Source organism: Buteo buteo, chromosome 7 (assembly GCF_964188355.1).
Source record: "Buteo buteo chromosome 7, bButBut1.hap1.1, whole genome shotgun sequence".
NCBI lineage: Eukaryota > Metazoa > Chordata > Aves > Accipitriformes > Accipitridae > Buteo > Buteo buteo.
Genome location: NC_134177.1, coordinates 15,228,136 through 15,248,406, shown reverse-complemented (window position 1 = coordinate 15,248,406; position 20,271 = coordinate 15,228,136). Strand labels below are relative to the sequence as shown.

Sequence of the window (20,271 nt, the reverse complement as noted above, 5' to 3'; positions counted from 1 at the left end):
ATGAAAGCATTTGTTGTAAAACAGTCAGGAATGTTATGTACATGTATTTGATACTGAAAATGTGAGGCGGTCCAGCAGCCGATATCTGTCTGCTTGCTGGTGGGAAAGTACAGTTGTATATTACATCGATGAGTGCAGCTCTGCCCCAAGCTGTGGAAGCCAGCCTTTTCAACCAACATTTGGGCCTGTGCTCCTTTATTTACTGTTCTAGAATCTGCTTATGCACCACATAGCTGTAACTGTTCTTCGTGTTGGAAAAAAACAGAGAACTGTATGGAGATGGGGGGCGGGGGGGGGGGGAGCTAAAGGCAATTAATTTCTCTTCAGTGTTAACAGATCAGAGGCTATTCCTTGTTATCTGATACTATCAAATGAAGGGGTTTCATTTTTGTGGTTGGAAAGGAAGGAAACTGTTGACTTTGTGTAAGCACATTTGAGTTGGGCATTTTGTGTTTGTGAATTCCAATTACATTTTTATGTTTTTTAAAAACTCACCTTTAAAATGACATTAGCTTAGAATAGAATTCTTATGAATTGAATGAAATTTTCAAAACCAGTGCATCCAGCTTCTGGGTTTTGTACTTGGCACTTATAATACTGCTGATTTAGGTGTAACCTTTCTGATTTATTTGTGATTTAATTGCATCTCTTAGAAAGTATCTTTGAACTCCTTTGAATACTGTTGTTTAAATTTAAGGTGTTGATTATTTAGTAGATTGGATTGCAGGTAAAAAGTAATTCTCCAAAGTTTGCATTAAATTTTCATTAAATACAACTAAACACTAAAATTTATCTAAATACTTCCTGCTAAGTATCTCTGATTCTACCTACTTACACTTATATTTTTGGAGGACAAATTTGTGTAAACAAGCAAATATAATTCAATGATAAATAATTTGGGACTATTAGCAACTTTATTCTCTTTCCTCTATGTGACATTTTTGTTAATTTTTGTCTCATAGGATAATCCCACGGTAGTTGTTGAAGACTTGCGGCTTTGCACAGTTAAACACTGTGAAGACATAGAAAGACGTTTCTGTTTTGAAGTGGTTTCTCCAACAAAGTAAGGAGAAGTGATGGAACACATTTATGTAAAAATAAAAAAGTCATTGCATTCGGTTGTCTTGAAGTGCAAGATTAACATTTCTCTTGGAATAGATCAAAACAGAAAAAGTATCTGAACAGTTCTGTTCTCTGAAATATTTGCTAAGAGAAGTGATGCTGTGAGAAGTGTTCCTAGTATTCAGTTTACTTTGGCATTAACATAAACATGCATTCTTGTGCTTTATGCATAAAAGGCTTGTGGTTGTGGAGCTGTTGGGGCTTAGTAGTAGCTGATACTATCAAACTGCATAGTAATGTAGAAAATAAATCCGCTTCTCCAGATTTCTGATTGGTGTAATGAGAGAGAAACATACTATCAAACTGTTGTCTCCAGTAGTACTATATTACACTTGAGAATGCACTACATGAAACTACCAAATAAAAATATTTTTCAGCTCTAGCAGTGCAGGGTATTGGTTTGGTTGTATTTGGAGAAGCATGGCAGTCCTGCCGCAGGAAGGGCAGGACATGGATTTCTTATTAATGATTTTGAGATGTGACCATATTTAAGTTTTTGATATAAGATCAACCTGCTTTTAGGTTTGGATGTTATCTACACTCCCCACTCCTACTTAACGTTTCTCCTCTTAATAGATTGCTGTCCTAATGTTTGCATCCTCATTTGTGGTTCACTTTAACGTGCATTTTGCTCCTGCTTGCCTATGCTTTTTCAACCCATAAGTGTTTGAATAATTTTGTCCTTCATGACCTGTTTCCTTTGATTGTTGGTGTGAAAAGTAGTCCACTCTTTGTCAGAGAGCTTTAAAATAATTTTCTCTTGATCTCAGTGAATGAAACTGTTTTCAAGGACTTATGCCTGTATCTTGTGTAATTAGTCATGGAGGCAAATTGCATGTGAGGATATAAAAATGAAAAACATGGAATAAGAAAAGAAAGGGAATAGGAAACTAAGCCATTCCCTGGGTTACTTGAGAAGTCATATCTATATATTTTAGCATTACCTGCAAATAGTTTTGAAACAAGGAGTTCGCAATTCATAAAGGGTCAGCTGCTTCGTTCTCTCAAAATAAACAGGTTTATCAGATGATGCCTATTAAACAATATACTTGTGGTGATAGCGAGAAACTTTCTCAAGAGTCTGTATTTTATTGAACAATGTGTTATTTGATGTTAGCTGCTTGGTCAGTCTCTTTCAATCTGAGTACACGTGTGATTTGTCACAGAAGCTGCATGCTTCAGGCTGATTCGGAAAAGCTGCGGCAGGCATGGATTAAGGCTGTTCAGACCAGTATTGCTACAGCATATAGAGAGAAAGGGGATGAATCTGAGGTAAGTTTAAAAACCAACCAAACAACAACTGATCTTTAGATCCTGAAAATTAAAAACAGAGAAAACCTCTTTTTATGAGAGGGAAGGAAAAAAAGAATCCATTGTTTGTCTTCCGGTGGAAATGCAATGAAATTTTGAAGGCTATGACTTATATCTAATCTATCTTTTACTCCATTTTACTAATGTTACTTTGACCTATATGTTTTGATGTTTTTTTTTCTAAAGTGTGATTAAAATTCATAGGATATTCCTATAGTCAGTTCTAATATTTCTTCTAAAAAATGAAATATTTTTTCAGTTCTATGGGTTTCCTTGGCCATAAACGCAGAAGTTTTTTCTATGATTCTAGTGCACAGTCCGTATCCATAGGACTTTTATTTCTTTAATTTAGTGTGTGTGTCTGTCTTGTTTGTTTGTTTCTTTTCTTTGCTTTTAGAAACAGGAAAAGAAATCATCCCCTTCTACTGGAAGCCTAGAGTCTGGCAGTGAGACAAAAGAGAAGTTGTTAAAGGGAGAAAGTGCTCTACAGCGAGTTCAGTGTATTCCTGGTAATGCTGCCTGCTGTGATTGTGGTTTGGCAGATCCTCGCTGGGCCAGTATCAACCTAGGAATCACACTGTGCATCGAGTGCTCTGGGATACACAGGTTGGGGAACTCTTCAGAACTGTATTTAATTTGTACATTGACTTAATTAGGAAGGGTGGTGTTTGCCTCTTCAAATGTATATTGAAGCAAGATTAGAGACCCCTGTTTGTAAACAGAATTAAGGTAACTGCTTTATTTGCATAAATTATTGGTAAAGCTGTCTGAAGTAAGACATAGCATGCAGTTACAGGTTAATATTTTTTCATGCTGTTTAGGAGCTTGGGAGTCCACTTTTCAAAAGTAAGATCTTTAACGCTGGATTCATGGGAACCTGAACTTCTAAAGGTATGATAGTAGTTTTGAAACAAGTTTCTATTTGGTACTTAGATTGTTGTTCTAAAGCTTCTGCATCAGAAAGTTCAATGCAGGAAACACTTGCATTTGTATCCAGTGTATGTCTTGCACTTTTGAGTAGAAAATGTTGTGTGTTGGTTTTGTTGTTTGGTTTTTTTTTAATTCACACTTTCTTATAATACATGCAGTAGCAATAGTTATTCTTGTTACAAACTTGTGAGTCAGAACAGCTTAGGACACCTTCAGGTTCACAAATGCAATTTGAGTAGTAAGTTTCATCTGATACTTTAAACATATAAAAAGGGAAGTCTGTTTACAGACCAATAATGTAGTGGGCTGAAAAATTTTGGAAGTCCTATATCAGCCTAAAGCATGATCATATTTGAAAATTCAAATGCCAGCTCTTACAGTGAGATCTTGATTTTGTACTCCTACTGGCTTATAGGAGAACACTCATGCAACTGCTCTTGTGTGCTACTCGTGTGCCAAAATTCTAGCTTGAAACATGGTTATGAAAATCATGTTGATAGTGAAATACCGAAATTGGAACTCGTGCACTGATGCGTGTGTGCAACTGGGTAACAGTTGCAAAGCATTTGTTTTTAGGTGTGATGTTCTGGTACTTAGGTATTGTTTCTCTGTTCTGAACAATCAGAAGACAATGTGAAGAGGGGTGTTGCTCTTGCAGTTTGACCTTAAATAGTTCTAATATCAATGTGTTCATGCTGTGGAAACAAACAGACAAAAACCCCCCAAAATTATACCTCTTATCCTGTTCATGTAAATACCAGAGCTAAATGTTCTATCTGGTATTAGAAGCAAGAAGTCTGTTCATTGCCATCAGTAAGTTTGACTTCATGGGCCAAATTCTTTTTAAAAGTAGTATCTGCAGGCTGCTTTTTGTCTTTGATCTTTTTCTATAGACATAACAGATTATGGTTTAGCAAAAAGCCTGTTGGACAAGATGGAGTAGAGTTGATTGAATTGTCTCTTGCTGACTGATGGGATAAGAATAGCTACTGGCAAAGCTGGTAGAAAAGAGTACCTTTGTTAATGAGGCTTGCAGATGTCACTCTGGACAGAAAAGATTCTTGAATGACAGATGGTAATTTTTGCTCTCCTTTTTCAGAAGGGAATGGCACTTTAAAAGAGTGACTATATTTTTTGCTATCTTACTCAGAATTTGGTCTCTCTATTCACTGATTGTTTCATTATCATGATGTAAACCATGCTTATTTCTGTAAGTGTACTTTTACCAGTGAAAATACTAAGTTGTAAAAATAGGCTAAGTGAGGTTAAAACCAACTAAATAGGTAGATAAAGCCTTTTGCAACTGTATTTGAGTTTGTTTACTTTGCTTCACAGCTTATGTGTGAATTGGGAAATGAAGTTATAAATAGAATATATGAAGCAAAGTTGGAAAAAGTGGGAGTAAAGAAGCCACAACCTGGAAGCCAAAGGTAGTAATTTACCAGCAGTGCCTCTTCCTTCTATTGTTGCTTCCTTCAGCCTCCAGCTTTAAAACATGCTGCTAGTTAACTATCTAACACTCCTTTGATTTAATCTTTGTTTCCCCTTATCACCAGTATGTTTTGCTCTCCCCCTTTTCTCACTCCCTGTCTTTACTGGGTATTCCTTCTCTTGGTTACTTTTGGCTTCTCTTGTTAATTTGTTCTTTTTCTGATCTCAATCCCTCCTTTTGGTGACAACTTTATAGCATTCTGTTCTGTCTCATCAACGTGGGCATGTTGATTTTGTTTCCTGTTTACTTTGTACCATTTCAGCCAGCTCTACGTTGTGAGTGCTCCTGGAAGGAGCCTTTGGCTGTGCCTTTTGGTTACAGTGACTTTGTTCTTGAGTTTGACTTTTGTTCCCTGATCCCCAGAATGCTCCCTTCTTTCTGCCTACATTGTACATGAGCTCTGCTGCTTTACAGCAACCTTTTAATTGATTGTACTGCTGTCTTCCATTTCTCTGATGCTAATTTGTGTTTGAAGGTAGTTTCCTAATGTTTGGTTCTGCTGTATAAGATGTCTCTTAAAACTTTGGTTTTTACTAGCTTTCCAGTTCTGTGCTGCTTGCTGTCAGACAGTTTTATGGTATAGAAAATAGCGTTTTATAAAGTGTTGGCAATTTGGAGACAATGATAATGATATAAGTAATGTAAGAGATTTGCTAGATATTCCTTCTAGTGGTAACTGCTTTTCAGCAGTTTCAATAGTAATACTTTTATAGCCCCTTTCATCAGGTTGTCACAACTGATGTGTGTGTCTTAAGAGGATAACCTCAGGTTACAAGAAGAAATATTTCAGTATGCATTATGGAACTGGTGGCTGTGTCTACCTGAGGCTTATTGTTGTTACTGTTCTCTTGTGCAAGCTTGATGTTCCTTTAACAAATGTTGCAATTTATATTTACCTAAGAAACTAAATATATGCTATATTAATTGGTTATTAACAATGTAAAATATGTATAAAGGATTAATACCAAGAAGTAACATACAGTGACTAATGCTTATTTCTTCCACATACCACTTTCTAAAGTCTGCCTGAAAGGAAATATACTTATATGAATTTAACAAAATTACTTTCTTTTGACCCTTATGCAAAATTTAATCAAGAATCCAGAAAGAGTTAGATAGTGTCCTTTTCATATTTCTGAAAATGTGCTGTGTGTCTTATGTGCAATGCCAAACTACAGTTTTGGTTACTGGCTTTAGTATGAAATAGATGTTCTTTTAATACATAAAGATACTAAAATATTAGCTTACTAACTCCAGGGATTTTGTATATGACAGGCAGGAGAAGGAGGCATACATCAGAGCAAAATACGTGGAGAGAAAGTTTGTAGAGAGGCAGCCTGTGTCAGTATCTCTGCTTGAATCCGGAACAAAAGTTTTGCCTCAAAGTCAGGAAGAGAAAAGGCACAGTGGCCCTGAAAAATCCCTTTTGGCAGGGGAACAAGGTGCGGCATCCCTAAAAGGTATTTACATGCTTCTCTCCTTAGCTATATTACGTATGTTCTTTAAGTAACATATTTTTGTATTAATTGATTTCCTGCCTCATGCAGAGAAATCAGAATCTGTTTTCTAATGGGTCATAGCCTAGTTCAGAAGTATAAGGGAGAAAAGACTTGTTCAGAGATGTGTATTTTTAGGTGGGGAAGAATTTGTAGTGGGGATGCTTATCTTTCAGAAACGTATTAACCACCTTCTTTCCTCCGTATTTTCATCCTTAATTTTTCCAATAACGTTCTTTCCTGCCCTATCCCTTCCTTACTGCCTGCTTTGTGCTTTGCTAACTTGCATGTCCCAGCGGTTGCTGTAAGTAGCGACGAGGCGAGGCGGGAGTCTCTGTTCTGTCCTGATGAACTAGATTCACTCTTCTCCTACTTTGATACCTCTTCAAAACTACGTAGTAGTAAGTACTACAGCTATGGCGTGTTCAGTATTTGCACTAGTGATCCATTGTGTGTTGTGGCCATCTCCCTGCCTTTAATCTATTGTCTCCAGGCTACTGCATTGCTTAGTGTTTTCATGAAATAATTTAAGCTTTTTTACTTATCCTGATCTTTTCCTTTCTAATAATCTTTGACTATTATTACGGTTGCAATATGTGACTTCCTATTTTTCTATGGATGCATTAAGAATATTGAATAATTATTAGTAATTTTAAAAAAATCATGTATTCAGGACCAAGTATAAGAGCTTGCTTTATTATCATGGTATCTGTGAAGAGTAGGTAACTTACGGTCTGCATAGTAATTACAGTTTCTCCCCAAAACAGTGCGAAGCAGTGACAGTGGGATCCAACAGAGTGCTGATGACAGCAGAGAACACCTTGTCTCTACTATATCAGCTAACAGTTTGTATGAACCAGGTGTGTTAGGCTTTGCACTTTAAGATGAAAATTTAATCATTTCTTGGTAGCATGTTCTTGTAAAAGGAGTTAGTACTTGGTGATAGAATTCATGTCTCTTCTATCCTGGTGGGCTGAAACATTTTTAAGAAGGGTAGTAATTGCTTGAGTGACCTTTCTCTCCTCCAGGCTTGGTAGCAAGAATGACACTGAGTTTTTCTAAATGAGTTCAGAGAACTATGTTTTTTCCAGTCAGATGATACTGAGCCAGAACTTTGTTTTTTTACAGATAGAGCAATGCTGCATTTTGATACAGACAAGTCTCCACAGAAATGCATAATCCTTTTATAAATAGTTAAATCCTTGGAGGTAGAATTCCTGTTAAGTCACAGATAATAGGCTTTTATGTGTTATTTGAGCATAGTTGCTTAATTTTTCTGTTTTCTGCTTATGTGGAATTGACCATGTCTTTAAACACTACCCCCTCTTTATTCAAAGTTTTATAAATTGATTAATGAAATTATTTGCTATCTAATATTAGCATCCTGGTCTGATGGATATTTTGGCAAGCTATACTCAATACATCTAAAACATTTATTTATAAAGCAATCTTATTCTTCTACATCACAACACTCTTCTGAGGTATGTTTTAAATCCAGTAGTTCACAGCTGTGGTTTACAGGCAAGCAGCATGTGGGTTGGATCCTTTCTTTGGCTGCATTGTAGAAACGCTTATGATGCTGTAAGTCATGAAAGCTTATATATAACAATGTCTTTATCTCCCAGACTTCGCTCTCTAAAACTCTTATTGAGATGAAAAGAAAGATTATGCTTTAGTCCAAAAGATTATAGCCACAGCAAGTAATTGGTAAATGACAATGGTATGTGCTAACGAAAATTAGGTCAGAATGGTATTAGCCTCATATTCAGGTGTATCAAGCTGTTGCAGATAAAGATATATTTGTATGACTACATCACTGCAGGAAATTAGTTTTATTCATATCTTGCAGTATAGGATAAAACACACTTGTAACCTAAAGTCATTTCTTAGAAATGACATGGGATATGTAGATTGAATGATATTCACATGTGCCAGTAACGTGGAGAGAATGTTTTTTGGGCAGTAATAATTCTGTGAAGTGGCCATGCCTGAATGCTAGAATAGGCTAAAGGCATCTGTGACTTCTCCTGGCAGAATGGGGCAACAATGCACAGCATTCTGCAAAACCTGAGCTACCTTATGCTGGAGAAATGACATTTTGGTCAGAATTCCAGGAGGTACCTTATAAAAACAGGGATTAGATAAGCAAGTCTTTTTTTTTTTTTTTTTTTTTTTTTTTTTTTTTCAGAAGGAGACAAGCAAGAGTCTTCTGTGTTCTGTGACTCCAAACAGTCTAGTCCAGGATTGCAGCTGTATCGAGCTGCCTTTGAGAAGAATCTGCCTGATATGGCAGAAGCATTGGCCCATGGAGCTGAAGTAAACTGGGTCAACGTGGAAGAAAACAAAGCAACACCACTTATTCAGGCAGTGCGAGGGGTATGTGACATACAGCACTGACTGACATGGGAGGAGGGGAAGGGGAATAATAGGGATATTTCTGTGTCACTGTTCCTTTTGAACTGCTTGCATCACTAATGAATGATAATGTGGTGCTGAAGTTGTCTTTACAATGTTCTCTCAAAGTTGTTTCTGAACTATTTAATGCTTTGTTTGGAATTATATAACCTAGTAGTGTTTAAATTTGATATGGAAGCAAATCCATTTTGTTTCGCCACATGACTCAGCGGTGAGAAGGCAAAACGTGTTTGTCTCTTACTGTAGAGATCTGTTGATGAATTGTTTCTTTGCATTTATTCCGTAGGGTTCGTTGGTTACTTGTGAATTTTTGCTGCAGAATGGGGCCAATGTGAACATCAGGGACATGAAAGGAAGAGGACCCCTGCACCATGCCACGGTTCTAGGACACACTGGGTAACTGTCTGCTCCAGAATTTGTAAATGGCCATCCTTTACTGTAGTTGTTAATGTGAAGCTTCTTCATTTCCCCAAATATTCTGCCATTTTAATATATTTCAGGTGATCCAGGTTTTTCTCTAAACTTTTGTGGTGAGAGAGGAAACAACATTTTGAATTAGTAGTCTCATCTGCTAGCTAAACGCAGGCCTATAAACACACTTTGGTCCATTTTGTAAAAACGTGTATTTAATAATGCTTTGAAATAGCATGAACTTTTGGTGAAGACTCATGAGATTTTTTTTGTTTTCTTCAGAAATATGATACAAGTTAGAGAGATAGTGGTGTGTGAGGGCCAAGGCTTTTTCTGACTCATTCCACCTGTGTGTTGCACTAAGAGTGTATCTTACTTAAATGTACTGCATTACATCTTGAGTTTTTGAATCATGGCTTTTAAGTGAAACCCTGGCTTTTAAGTGAAACCCTGTACCACCTCACTTCAAGTGAGGACATAGTAATCTGGTTGGTGGTGCCCAAACTCTTTGCATGCATGAATTCTAAATAGCGTGAGTGTAACAACTTGGGAGAGTTTAAGACGTAAGCTTAGTCAGTATGCTATGTTTATAAAGATGAAGAATTATAATAGCAGAGAAAAATGAGATCAGTTTCTGTTGGGTAAATCAGGCATCTGTGAACTGTATTCTTTCCTGTATTGATTTATCCTGTTCAGTGGTTCTTGTCTGTTGTAGTAAAAGGGATGAGGTTTTTTGGTTCTACAACCTAAGGTGATACAGGAGGGTAGAGTCTTGCTTCTAAAGGGTTCAACTCCTTGCTGCACTAGTGTGATTTGAGTTAGGCATCTTTCTAATGTGGATTAAATAATTAAAGGTTTTGCTTACTACTGTGTTAACGTCTTAGTTGTTCTAGATGAACAGCACTGTTTTGAGATGTTCAGGAGACTTCTGGCAATTTAAGTCAAATATGTTGCATCCAGCTTGAATTTATTTGCTTTTTTCTGTTATTGTTGTGAAAATTATTCTTAAATGCTTTTTCTAAACAGACAAGTGTGTTTATTCCTAAAACGAGGAGCAAACCAGCATGCCACTGATGAAGATGGGAAAGATCCATTGAGTATAGCAGTAGAAGCTGCAAATGCAGATATTGTAACATTGTAAGTTGTACGTTCTGTTTTTGACTAACTGGGTTTTCTTTTTCTGTTTCAAGCTAAAAATATAAGAAATGTCAGAATTCCTTTACATAAACACAGGGAGAACAAAAGAAAAAGCAGAGTGCACTATCCATAGATGACCTGACTGGTGTGAGGTTCAGGAATGCATTGTAGGTCTTGAATTGTAGTCTTTTTTTTAGTGCTTTAAAGATGACATTGTTGTTCTTGTTTCCTAAATCATAGGTTGCGTTTAGCAAGGATGAATGAAGAAATGCGTGAATCAGAAGGACTCTATGGACAGCCAGGTCAATACTCTACTAATAACCATACTGAAATGCAGTATAAGAAGTGTATTCAGGAATTTATCAGTTTACAATTAGATTCTTAGGAGCTGAGGGAAATTGAAGATAGCCTCATACAATAATGTTTTTTATAAACAACTGACATATGTTAAAGCTTCATTGAAATTCACTGGTGTGACTTTGTCAGAGTATTTAGGGGACTAAAAGGAGAGTGTTTAAAGTACATTATTATAGTAGTGTATGTAACTACAGCCATTACCAACCTGTTTTGCTGGTAGTTGTCCACAGTTTTCTCCTATTGATGTTCCATTGAAATTCACGTGATGTTAGGATTTACCTGATGTTATTTAATAGCAGGCTTCTGTCCCAGGTTGCTCAGAGGCAGTTGAGCAGTTCATCTTATTATAGGATACCATTGTCCTTCCTGTGGAATGGTCCTCTTTTTCTTTTTAAGAAAAAATGCTTGCACACCAATGTAAAAATGTACATCAAATATTTCAAAATAACTCCAGACAGAAATAGGAAAGTATTATTTCCTCAAATTTTATTTTTAAATATTTTTATTTGTTAAGATACAAATAAGAAACAAAGCAGTCATTCTTAAGTATGTATTTTTGTATGCATAGTATCTTACCATTTGAATTAAAAAAAAGAAAAGAATTGGCAGACATTTGAGCCAACTGGTACAGGGAAGTAAGAAATTATATTTAATGAATATGTGCAACTTCTCAGGCGTTCAGCCCCAATTTACACTATGTTTTGATGTGACATTTATGCAAGCCATTTCTTCTGTTATGGTATGCTTCCATAGGAACCTAATTTAATCTCCTGCAAATATCGATAAGGAAGGTACGCATGACTGTCGAGTTAGCTAAGAACACGCCGCTGTACCTGGCAGTACTGAAAGGCAAGCCTTATTTTTAAGGTTTAGTGCTGAGTACTCTTGGCTCACTCCTATAAAGCCCTTATGTACTTTCCACTGATTCAAAAGGATTATGTGTGATTATGTGTTTTACCAGATTGGGGCTGGAATATACTCAAGGGGCAACACTGAATCTCATGTCAATATCCCCGATGAACTCTATTAAATAAACCCAATTTGTTTAGTTTCTCCTTAAGAACAGATGTTTTTCAAATTTATTTTTAAACAAATCTTGTAGGAAATTCAGATTAAAACAATAGAAGTACTATAGACACTCAGAATTCAAATGCTTTCTTTGGTAGAGCAACAGATAATTTAAAAGTATATACTTGGTCATGAGCTTAAATGAGGAAGAATTCCCCACTCAGAAAATGCAGCAGGCTATGTATATGAAAAAAGTCTATTGCCAGTTTGGCCATTTTACATGTAAAGCTGTTTTCTGATATAATGCATACTACTTTACCGACAGGCTGAAGGTAACAAATATTGATGTATTTTTGAGTCTCCTGATTTTTATTTTAAGAGGTAATAACTATCACTTTCAAATAGTAAAATGCCTTTGTTTGAAGGGAGGTAGGTATTTTGATTCAAAAGCTCTGCGCTAAATCATAAATTAATATTTGGGGTCATTTAATTGACCTGTCACAAATCCAAAATTATTATAAACCAGAAAATATGTTTCTATAGTTTGTACAAAAAGCCTCAGTTGGTTATTAAATGTTACAAATGTTTAGTAAAATGTTTCTTTAATAACAAATACAGGCACTAAGATGAAAATATGAATGTGTTTAAACTGGAGATGGGGGGGGACTGTTTTCCCTGACACCTTGTACAAATTTTGTTTTTTAGACAGATTTTTCAATTAGGTAGACAAATTAAAAAGCTGGCTAAGTCTTTCATTGAAAATATCTTGACCTTTTTATCAGTTTATATTACAGTAGAATCTAGAGACTGCAGTTGATACAATCTGATCCAGATATCTTACAGATAGGATCAGATCATTGTAAACGGGCAAGATTGACAATGAAAACTAGAGCTACCACAAAGGATAGAGCTTGCCCAAAATCAGGGGGAGGGTATCCTTAGGATAGTTTTTGAAATTCAGGCCACGAGCTGTAGTACAGTGTCCCAGCCGCAGATCTTGCTGTATCTTTGGATAGCATAGTTCTGCTCTCCTCGGTTCTTTACTTGCTGAAGTCTCTTTTAAAAGTTGAGGTAAATATTTGTGTATTTTAAATGTTCATGTCTGCTAGCCTACTAGAAGGGTTGTGTAAATGTGTAAGTGTATGCACAAAACCTCTTTGCTGTTGCAAGGTATGATATCTTTATGTGGTCGTAGAGGAGGCAGGTCTTTTTCACTGCATATACATGTTCAATTATCTGCACTACCCTTATTTTAGAACTCCTCTCCTCCAAAATTATGGTTCTAGAAGAAAATAAGGATTTTCAAGACAATTGTATGTTTGGTGGGAGCTATGTGAGGGTAAATATCAATGTATGAGTTTGCTGTCATCAGAGTGAAGCCAGCTGCCTATTTTTCTGCTTCAGTAATGCAGTTGATAAACAATTACTAATGTAGCTAATGGCATCAACATTTCTAATTTAAATATACCTGGCTGGTTTGAGCTACTGAGAGAATGTATATATTTCTCTGTGAGGTACAGTTGGTCTTCCAAAATATTCCTAGAATGGGAACTAGCTGAAAGTAACTTGTTCAACAAAAAGTTCATTTCTGGTGGTAGAAGCCATATGCACCATTGTACTGTTTCTCATATAATACTTGAGTGTTCATCTTCTGGTGCTACAGTATGTCTGCTAAATATTTGATATTAGTTTTGCTACTTTTTCTTTCTATCTTTTCTTGAATGTATGATGTGTGCCTTTTGAGTTACTGTGGTGTTAAATGGTAAAGCGGTGTTATAGTATTTTTGTACATAAAATTTGCACTTTAGGGAAAACATTGCTTGGAAAAGAAATTTCCAGAATTCAATTTTAGAGTAGGATTTTAAAATAATTATAAGGTTTACAGTATTAAGTATTTTAATGCAGCATACAAACTAAAGGGACACTTTATTTTAGTCTATTTTTGTATGCAATATTTTTGTTATGTAATAGAGCCAAAAACAGAGCCACACTGTATCTTGCAAAAATCCTTTGTTTTTTCTTTCAAGTTAATTTGAAAGAACCAAATATGGCAACTTAAACTACACTACTAGTTCACCAGTGGAACCCACTTCTGTATTAAAAGCATAATTGCTTTTATCATACAAGCTTGATTCCAATTTGTGCTCTTCGTAGCTGTTCTTTTGGTGAATGCTAAAACTCCCTTCATTCTGTGCTTATCTCTCAGTGCAAGCAGTTACCAGAAACTGTTACAATAAAATGTGTCCTGTGCCTGCTTCATCTCTAGAACATACTTGAAACTAAATCTGAAAATCAGAAGGGAATTTCACTAGAGCTGACTTTTCCTAGTAGAGCCATATTGAATGTATTTATCTTTTAAAGTCTGGGAAGAATTGTGTCATTACATTTTTATATAAACCCACATGCCATGCATGTTAAATATTTCTGGAAGGTCAGTTATCATTTCTGAAAGTATTTTCAAATGAATGGAGTCTCATCTCCAAAAGAACAATAGTTCTAATATTGGAAATGTGCATTAAAAGATGGAAAAAGAAAACAGTTTAACTTTTCACTGTAGTGCAAACTTTTAAACATACAAATATTCTTTTTTTAAAGCTGCTCTTTGGAAAGAAAAGTGAAATAATACTTTTCTTCTGCAATCATTTTGGAAAAAAAAATCTTCATGTTCAACATACATTATGAGGCAGATTTTGGGTTGATTTCTTTGTCATGCTACACTAAAGCTGTCAGCAAGGAACAGTAGTGCTGGGCTCTTGTGTCCTATGTGGTCGTGTGTGTTGGGAAGACAGCAAAATTTGGATGGCTGCATAGTTCCTGACCAGACCAAATGTTTTATGCAATTAATTCCCTTTGAAGGCAATAGGGTATGGTTAATGTTTTAAAATGAAACCTGAACTCAAGGCCCAAAATGCTGCAGCAGATGAAAGAATGTGAAAATGTCCATTTTAAAGTGGCAAAAGAATGACTTGGCAATGACTCAAGAAGTAATCATTCCTGAATGTGTTTTCCTGTGTAGACAGGGAGGGGGAGGGAGATGGGCCTGGTGGAAATTGCTGCCATCCCACATTTTGGAATATGTACTAGTAGTCAGGTTGTGTTTAAGCACAAAGGGTGAAGATTTTAAAAACAAACAAAAAAAAACACAAACCAAAAAAAAACCAACCAAAAAACCAAACCCCAAATGAAAGATGTTTAAGTAAAGTATTATCACTTTTATAAATAAAACTAAAAGATGCAATGAATGTTCAGTAATGCATGTAAAAATTTATATTTGCTGAAGTAATAGACCAAAAGGATTTATGAACAATAATTTCTCTATTTAGGATTGCTTTTTTTTATACTATTGCTTGCTGATTGTTTCTTTCATGGAGACTTCTGTCTGGCTGTAAGACTTCTGACCTCTGTTTCCAAGTAAATCGTTATGCCATAATTCCACTTTTCTGAAGAGAATCTTGGTTAGCACTTCCTTGCAAAAACAAGGATTTTATTCTTTAATAGCTAATAAACATTTTTCTTTTCACATTGCTTTAAAATGCTTTTGTTTTTCCTTTCTAACTCTGAACTTTCCTCTATGTGGCTGCCTGTGAGGTACAATTTCAGGTATAGTTTGGCTTTGTTTAATTTGCTTCTACAGAACATGCATGCAAGTTAACAGTCCCAAAGAGTTCACATCAGCATCATTCCATCTATAAGCAATCTTTATACGTGAATAAGTATTATACAGTGGTAGCACAGTAGGGCATTTGTGCAATGGTGGGTGATGTTAATTATCACAAATGTTTAAAACTGTTTCCCTTTTCTTTTCTATCTAGGAGATGAAATTTATCAGGACATTTTTCGTGACTTTTCTCAAATGGCATCAAATAATCCAGAGAAGCTAAACCGTTTCCAGCAGTCAGATTCCCAGAAGTCTTAAGTGTGAAGAAGGAAAAGAACCTGATCCTTATAGTGCAACTCTTTTTTTACTTTAACAGAATGAATTATATGCATTTTGTTAGATAGTTTGGATAAAATGACCACTCTAATGTAGCTTTAGATTGTGGTAGCTGGGGAAATGTATGAATTGTTTTATGTTCTACAATACGTATACCTCAGCAGCTGAAGAAAATGTTTAAAAAAAGGAATACCTGCTAGCTCAGTATAAAAATAGTACCTGTTAGCAAGTACCAAGTTTGTGGTTCGTACATAAAGTTAGCAGTGTGTAGCTGTATGCGTTGCAGACTCCCGATGGCAGGACGAGCAGACCAGCTTTGCTATTTAGTATTGCCTACTGTCATCTGTCTCCCTATTGCCATAAAGAATGTGCCTCTGACAAGAAGGTCTGGGTTGCATTTTCTGGGACTGTTTGGAAGGGAAATCGGATGATGACTTCTTGAGTTGTCCTTCTGTTTGTGGGCCTATAACTTAACAGGTTCTCTTGTTCCTATGCTGACTCTGGTTAGAGGTAGGCTGTTAATAACAAGACATGGCAACTCCTGCTCTTTTGTAAGTTCTTTCACAGTGGAAGCTTTAACACCAGGCTGGCCTTTATGCTAGTGACTGCGGGTCAGTCACAATAGGTATACATCCTGGAGGACCAAACTTCTAAGAGCAGTCTGTTTTCCTTTTTTTCTCTTAACTTAAACTCTCTGTGCAGCAAGTATACTTTTAAATGAGCATGTGGAACCTCTCATGAAAAATAAACTTAATCATTCTGGACATGATGTGGGGTTTGTTTGTAGTATTTTGACATCAAAACTTGAAATTGGAGACATGAAAGTAAATATTGAGCCAATGGAGTTTGTGGAGAACAGTCGTACGAAGGCTGTTTGTTACCTTTTCTTTTTGCTGTTCTCACTACTAGCCATAAGCTGAATATATAAGATCTCATATGTAATGCAGCCATGCTAAATTGAGGGCAATCGATCCTTTTTACCAGGAAGCAGTATCCTTTACATAATCTGCAAAGATATATATGTATACATGCTGTCTAAACTAACGTGTGCACAAGAAAACCTAGGAATTTCACCACACATTTGAGCGAAGTAATGAATGAGCATAGTCTCCAGCTGTATTCTGAGGGCAGCAACACAATTTGCTTTACTCAATAGTGAGCTCCACTCTACTGATACGCATGCATAAATGGTGTCTGTAGATACGTGCTTATGTGTCAGGTTATTTAATACCTAGACTGTAATCACCTGAAGCCCCAAACCAGCAGATGCCATTCTTTATGCTCTATTTGTCTGCCCTGTGGACAAATTGAGAATTTTTAGGTAACATGCTATCAATGTGAGTTTTTAATAATCCTAATAGCCATGGCATTTTGCTAACCTGCTGTTTAAATGTATTTAGGAAATGAATTAGCTTTTCTCCAAGCTGGCTAAGCAAAATGGGGTAAACAAATTCTGTAAGCTATGGTAAAATTAAACTTTCTGGCACGTTAAATTTCAACAATGTATTTCAAATATTTATAATTTTGCATCAAATGTATAACAATGCATCAAATCTGAATGATTATTGCTGCAAAGCTAATAGCATTTCAGAATTGTCCAATAGATTCTTTTTCCAAGCATAAGAATCTTACAAAATAGGGGTTTTTTGTGTATGGTCTAATTATGCTAGGAAAAGCAGATTCTGCCCATTTAAAGAGTGCGTTTAGTCTGAATAATAAGAAAATTAGGAATATCACCTGTAATAAGCAGTAATTTCTAGTAAGTTGTTTTTTAAATAGCTGTCTGTGAAATTATAATATACTTCCTAATCTGCAGTATTTAACAGCAATGGATGTTTTAGTAGATCTTAGAGAAAGTAAAATTCCCAGTGTACAGATGGGACAATGTAGGATATGACCATGTATAGTATACACTTCAGACATAGGTTTTTCTAAAGATTTGTCTTTTGCAGCCTACATGACAGGCAGTATATAGTGTGATTGGCTGTAATGTAAAGCTACCTAAAGCTTAATGGCATAATCGCTATCTCAGTCCGTGCTGCTGAAAAAATGTCCAAGACACTTATTTAAAATCTCCACTGGTATTTTCCTTCCTAGCCACAAAAATCCGTGACAAATTTTGCAGGATGACTTCCTGTAGACAAAAAAAGTTTCTTCCCAGTAGCTCTGCAGATCCATGTGCTGCATTCCCGACTCTCATCTGTCTGGGAAGCAGTATCAGTCTATTTATGCTAAAGGACTAATAACATAACATACCTGATCCACAGACTGTATTACTCTTGTCAGGAGCTCTGGAGTTGTAATGGTTCAGGGAGTAGGTATGTCACTTCTGATCCTGCAGCCTCGTTCCCCAATCCTTTTAGGTACTCTAGGATGTCTAGTACAAAGTGCATGCAATTAAAGCTTTTTTCAGGTCGGGTGCAATACATATGTTTAATATGTTGCTCATCAGCAAAAATGAATATGCCCTTAAGTTACATGAAATGTATTGAGGGCTTAGTCCTACCAGACACTGGCAGGCTCAGTGCTCCAGGGCCTCCGTAACTCACAGGATTCAGCCCTCAGTAGTACAAAGTATGATTATTACCAGGGCTCTGAAGGTCTGGATTCTATATCAAGTTCTGACTCAAGCGCTAATCTGCTGCTCAGTAATATTAGGAAACTTCCATTTTTATTACAATAGGAATCTGAGTATAACTAGAATAGTAGACCGTAAGGCTCCATTGTGGGTTAGCATCTTGTACTCTGTACAAGACGATGGAAAGCTTCAATTCCAGTTCATGTTTCTCTGTAGGTATGAAATATAGTAGGTCTTAATTGGTGAGGTACAAAGCAGTAGATTCCTAACACAGTTTAAAATCAGCTTTCATATGGATTTATAGTAATTTACTAGATATGAAGGATTTTATAATATTTTTTCTAGCCAGAGTTAGATCATATGTTCTAGAAGTCTCTTGGAAAGATGTATGTTGAGGAGCTCAACGTATATTCTAATGCATCTTGATTTCAGAGGTGTAATTTACTTAACATTACATGTTGATTCAGAGAGTGTCCATGGGGTCTCCATAGTGGTCTGTATTGTTCTGATTGTTTCTCTAGGGTTTCATATTTTATGTTAATGTCAGTACAGGGCATATAAACTTAAACTTCTTAATTATCATACTGAATTATGCCACTGAATTATATTAGACATGCTGGACTTTGTTCCCATAAATTTGGGTGAAGGCGGTAGATGGTAGAATTCTTTCTTTGCTTTCACAAGCTGCACATACTGAACGCACAGTCTGAAAGCATGTTTCAGTTGTTCATTAGTACATTGTGGACTTCAGCCTCCTTACCAATTAGGACCTAATCCAAGAAGTCACTGACATCAGTGGCAGTATTTCCACTGATTTCAGGGGCTTTGGATTGTACCTTTTGTGGCTTCTAATGTTAGTGTGTTAAAGGATCCTGTATTAATACTGTGTTTTTCACTCTGTGGGGTTTTATATTTTACCTCTTTATATACTGAGCTGAAATAGTTTTAGAAAATGCAACCAGACCTTCCAACTGCTGTCAGCAAATCCCCGTACAAGAGGAAGTTTCTCCTGTTTTGCAGTATGACATCAGTACACACATGTCCAAATTATTAAGAGTTCTCCTTGATAGAGCAAAAACTTTGTAGCACTAAAGAAAAAAGGTGAGAACTAGAATTAGCACAGGGTTGGCTGTGATGTTTTCAGGACTTCGGTGCTTCCCTGCAGCCATCTGTTTTAGTGTGGATGTTAACTCTGCTTCTTGATCATGAGAATCTCAAATGACACAGTGACTATCAAAGGACCATTTGACAGAATTACAAATAATGTGTGAGTGCTAAGGATGTAACATTTTTATACTGTCAAAAGGACTAAGCTGATTATTCTGGTTATTTAATACACTGAAAGTATTTTGAGAGTCAGTTTTGTGGACTAGCGTCTCTGCCCATTCACAGATGGACGCTTTTTCCGAAGTTAGAGTTTATGCCACTTGATTGTGCAGCCTGATAGCTGAAATGTCTTGCTTGCACAAAAGGGCATTTTTAAGATGGGGACAACTCCAGAAAGGCAATACGGGGGGGGGGGGGGGGGGGAAGGACGAATGTGCTGCTTTGGTATACCCCCTTTCAGATGCTTGCTTTATCTTCCTGCATACAGTATTTTCTTGTTTCTCTTCCCATGGAAGGAGATGGTAGAGGAGGAAAAAATCCCGCTCACTTTTTTTGTTAGGAACCCAGATTGCCTGTATTTTAATAGAGAAAGTGTCGTTTCCTCAAGCAGAGAGGTAACTCTGTCTGAAATAATGAACTTTTTTTTTCTTTATCCACGCGTCTCTCTGTACTTGGTGTTTTTTAAGCATTCCAGCAGTAAAATGCTTGCGTTCCCCTGTGACCCCTTCCCCCCCTAAGGTGTAACTGTAAAGAATGTATAACCGGCGCTAGTTCGCATTTATTACGTCTGTAGCCTCTGTATCTAAAACTTGAATGTAGTTTTCCGTAGTTTGCCATTGTAAATGAGAGAAGCGCGTTCTTACCTTTGTAGTTACTTCATGGACTGTACATGCTGTAAGGATTGTAAATACCGATTAAACCTTTGTACGCTGCCGGCGGCCTCCGTCTGTGGGCGGGGCAGGGGCGGGGCCGG

The 20,271-nt window shown here is 36.5% G+C and overlaps 1 protein-coding gene across 5 annotated transcripts in view; it reads left to right on the top strand.

The window, feature by feature from the left end:
- Positions 1-20,230, top strand: part of ACAP2 (ArfGAP with coiled-coil, ankyrin repeat and PH domains 2) — a 70,977-nt gene extending 50,747 nt beyond the window's left edge. For 2 of the 5 annotated variants that reach the window (XM_075031665.1, XM_075031667.1), the window contains 12 exons: positions 963-1,063; positions 2,289-2,394; positions 2,831-3,039; positions 3,255-3,324; positions 4,699-4,793; positions 6,131-6,297; positions 7,119-7,211; positions 8,540-8,727; positions 9,053-9,162; positions 10,204-10,314; positions 10,555-10,616; positions 15,492-20,230. In XM_075031665.1, coding sequence (XP_074887766.1) covers positions 963-1,063; positions 2,289-2,394; positions 2,831-3,039; positions 3,255-3,324; positions 4,699-4,793; positions 6,131-6,297; positions 7,119-7,211; positions 8,540-8,727; positions 9,053-9,162; positions 10,204-10,314; positions 10,555-10,616; positions 15,492-15,595 — 1,416 coding nt within the window. In that variant the 3' untranslated portion in view covers positions 15,596-20,230. Of the gene's footprint in view, positions 1-962; positions 1,064-2,288; positions 2,395-2,830; positions 3,040-3,254; positions 3,325-4,698; positions 4,794-6,130; positions 6,316-7,118; positions 7,212-8,539; positions 8,728-9,052; positions 9,163-10,203; positions 10,315-10,554; positions 10,617-15,491 lie in introns of all 5 variants that reach the window. The other 3 variants (XM_075031664.1, XM_075031666.1, XM_075031668.1) reach the window with 2 other exon arrangements.
- The last annotated feature ends 41 nt before the right edge of the window (positions 20,231-20,271 follow it).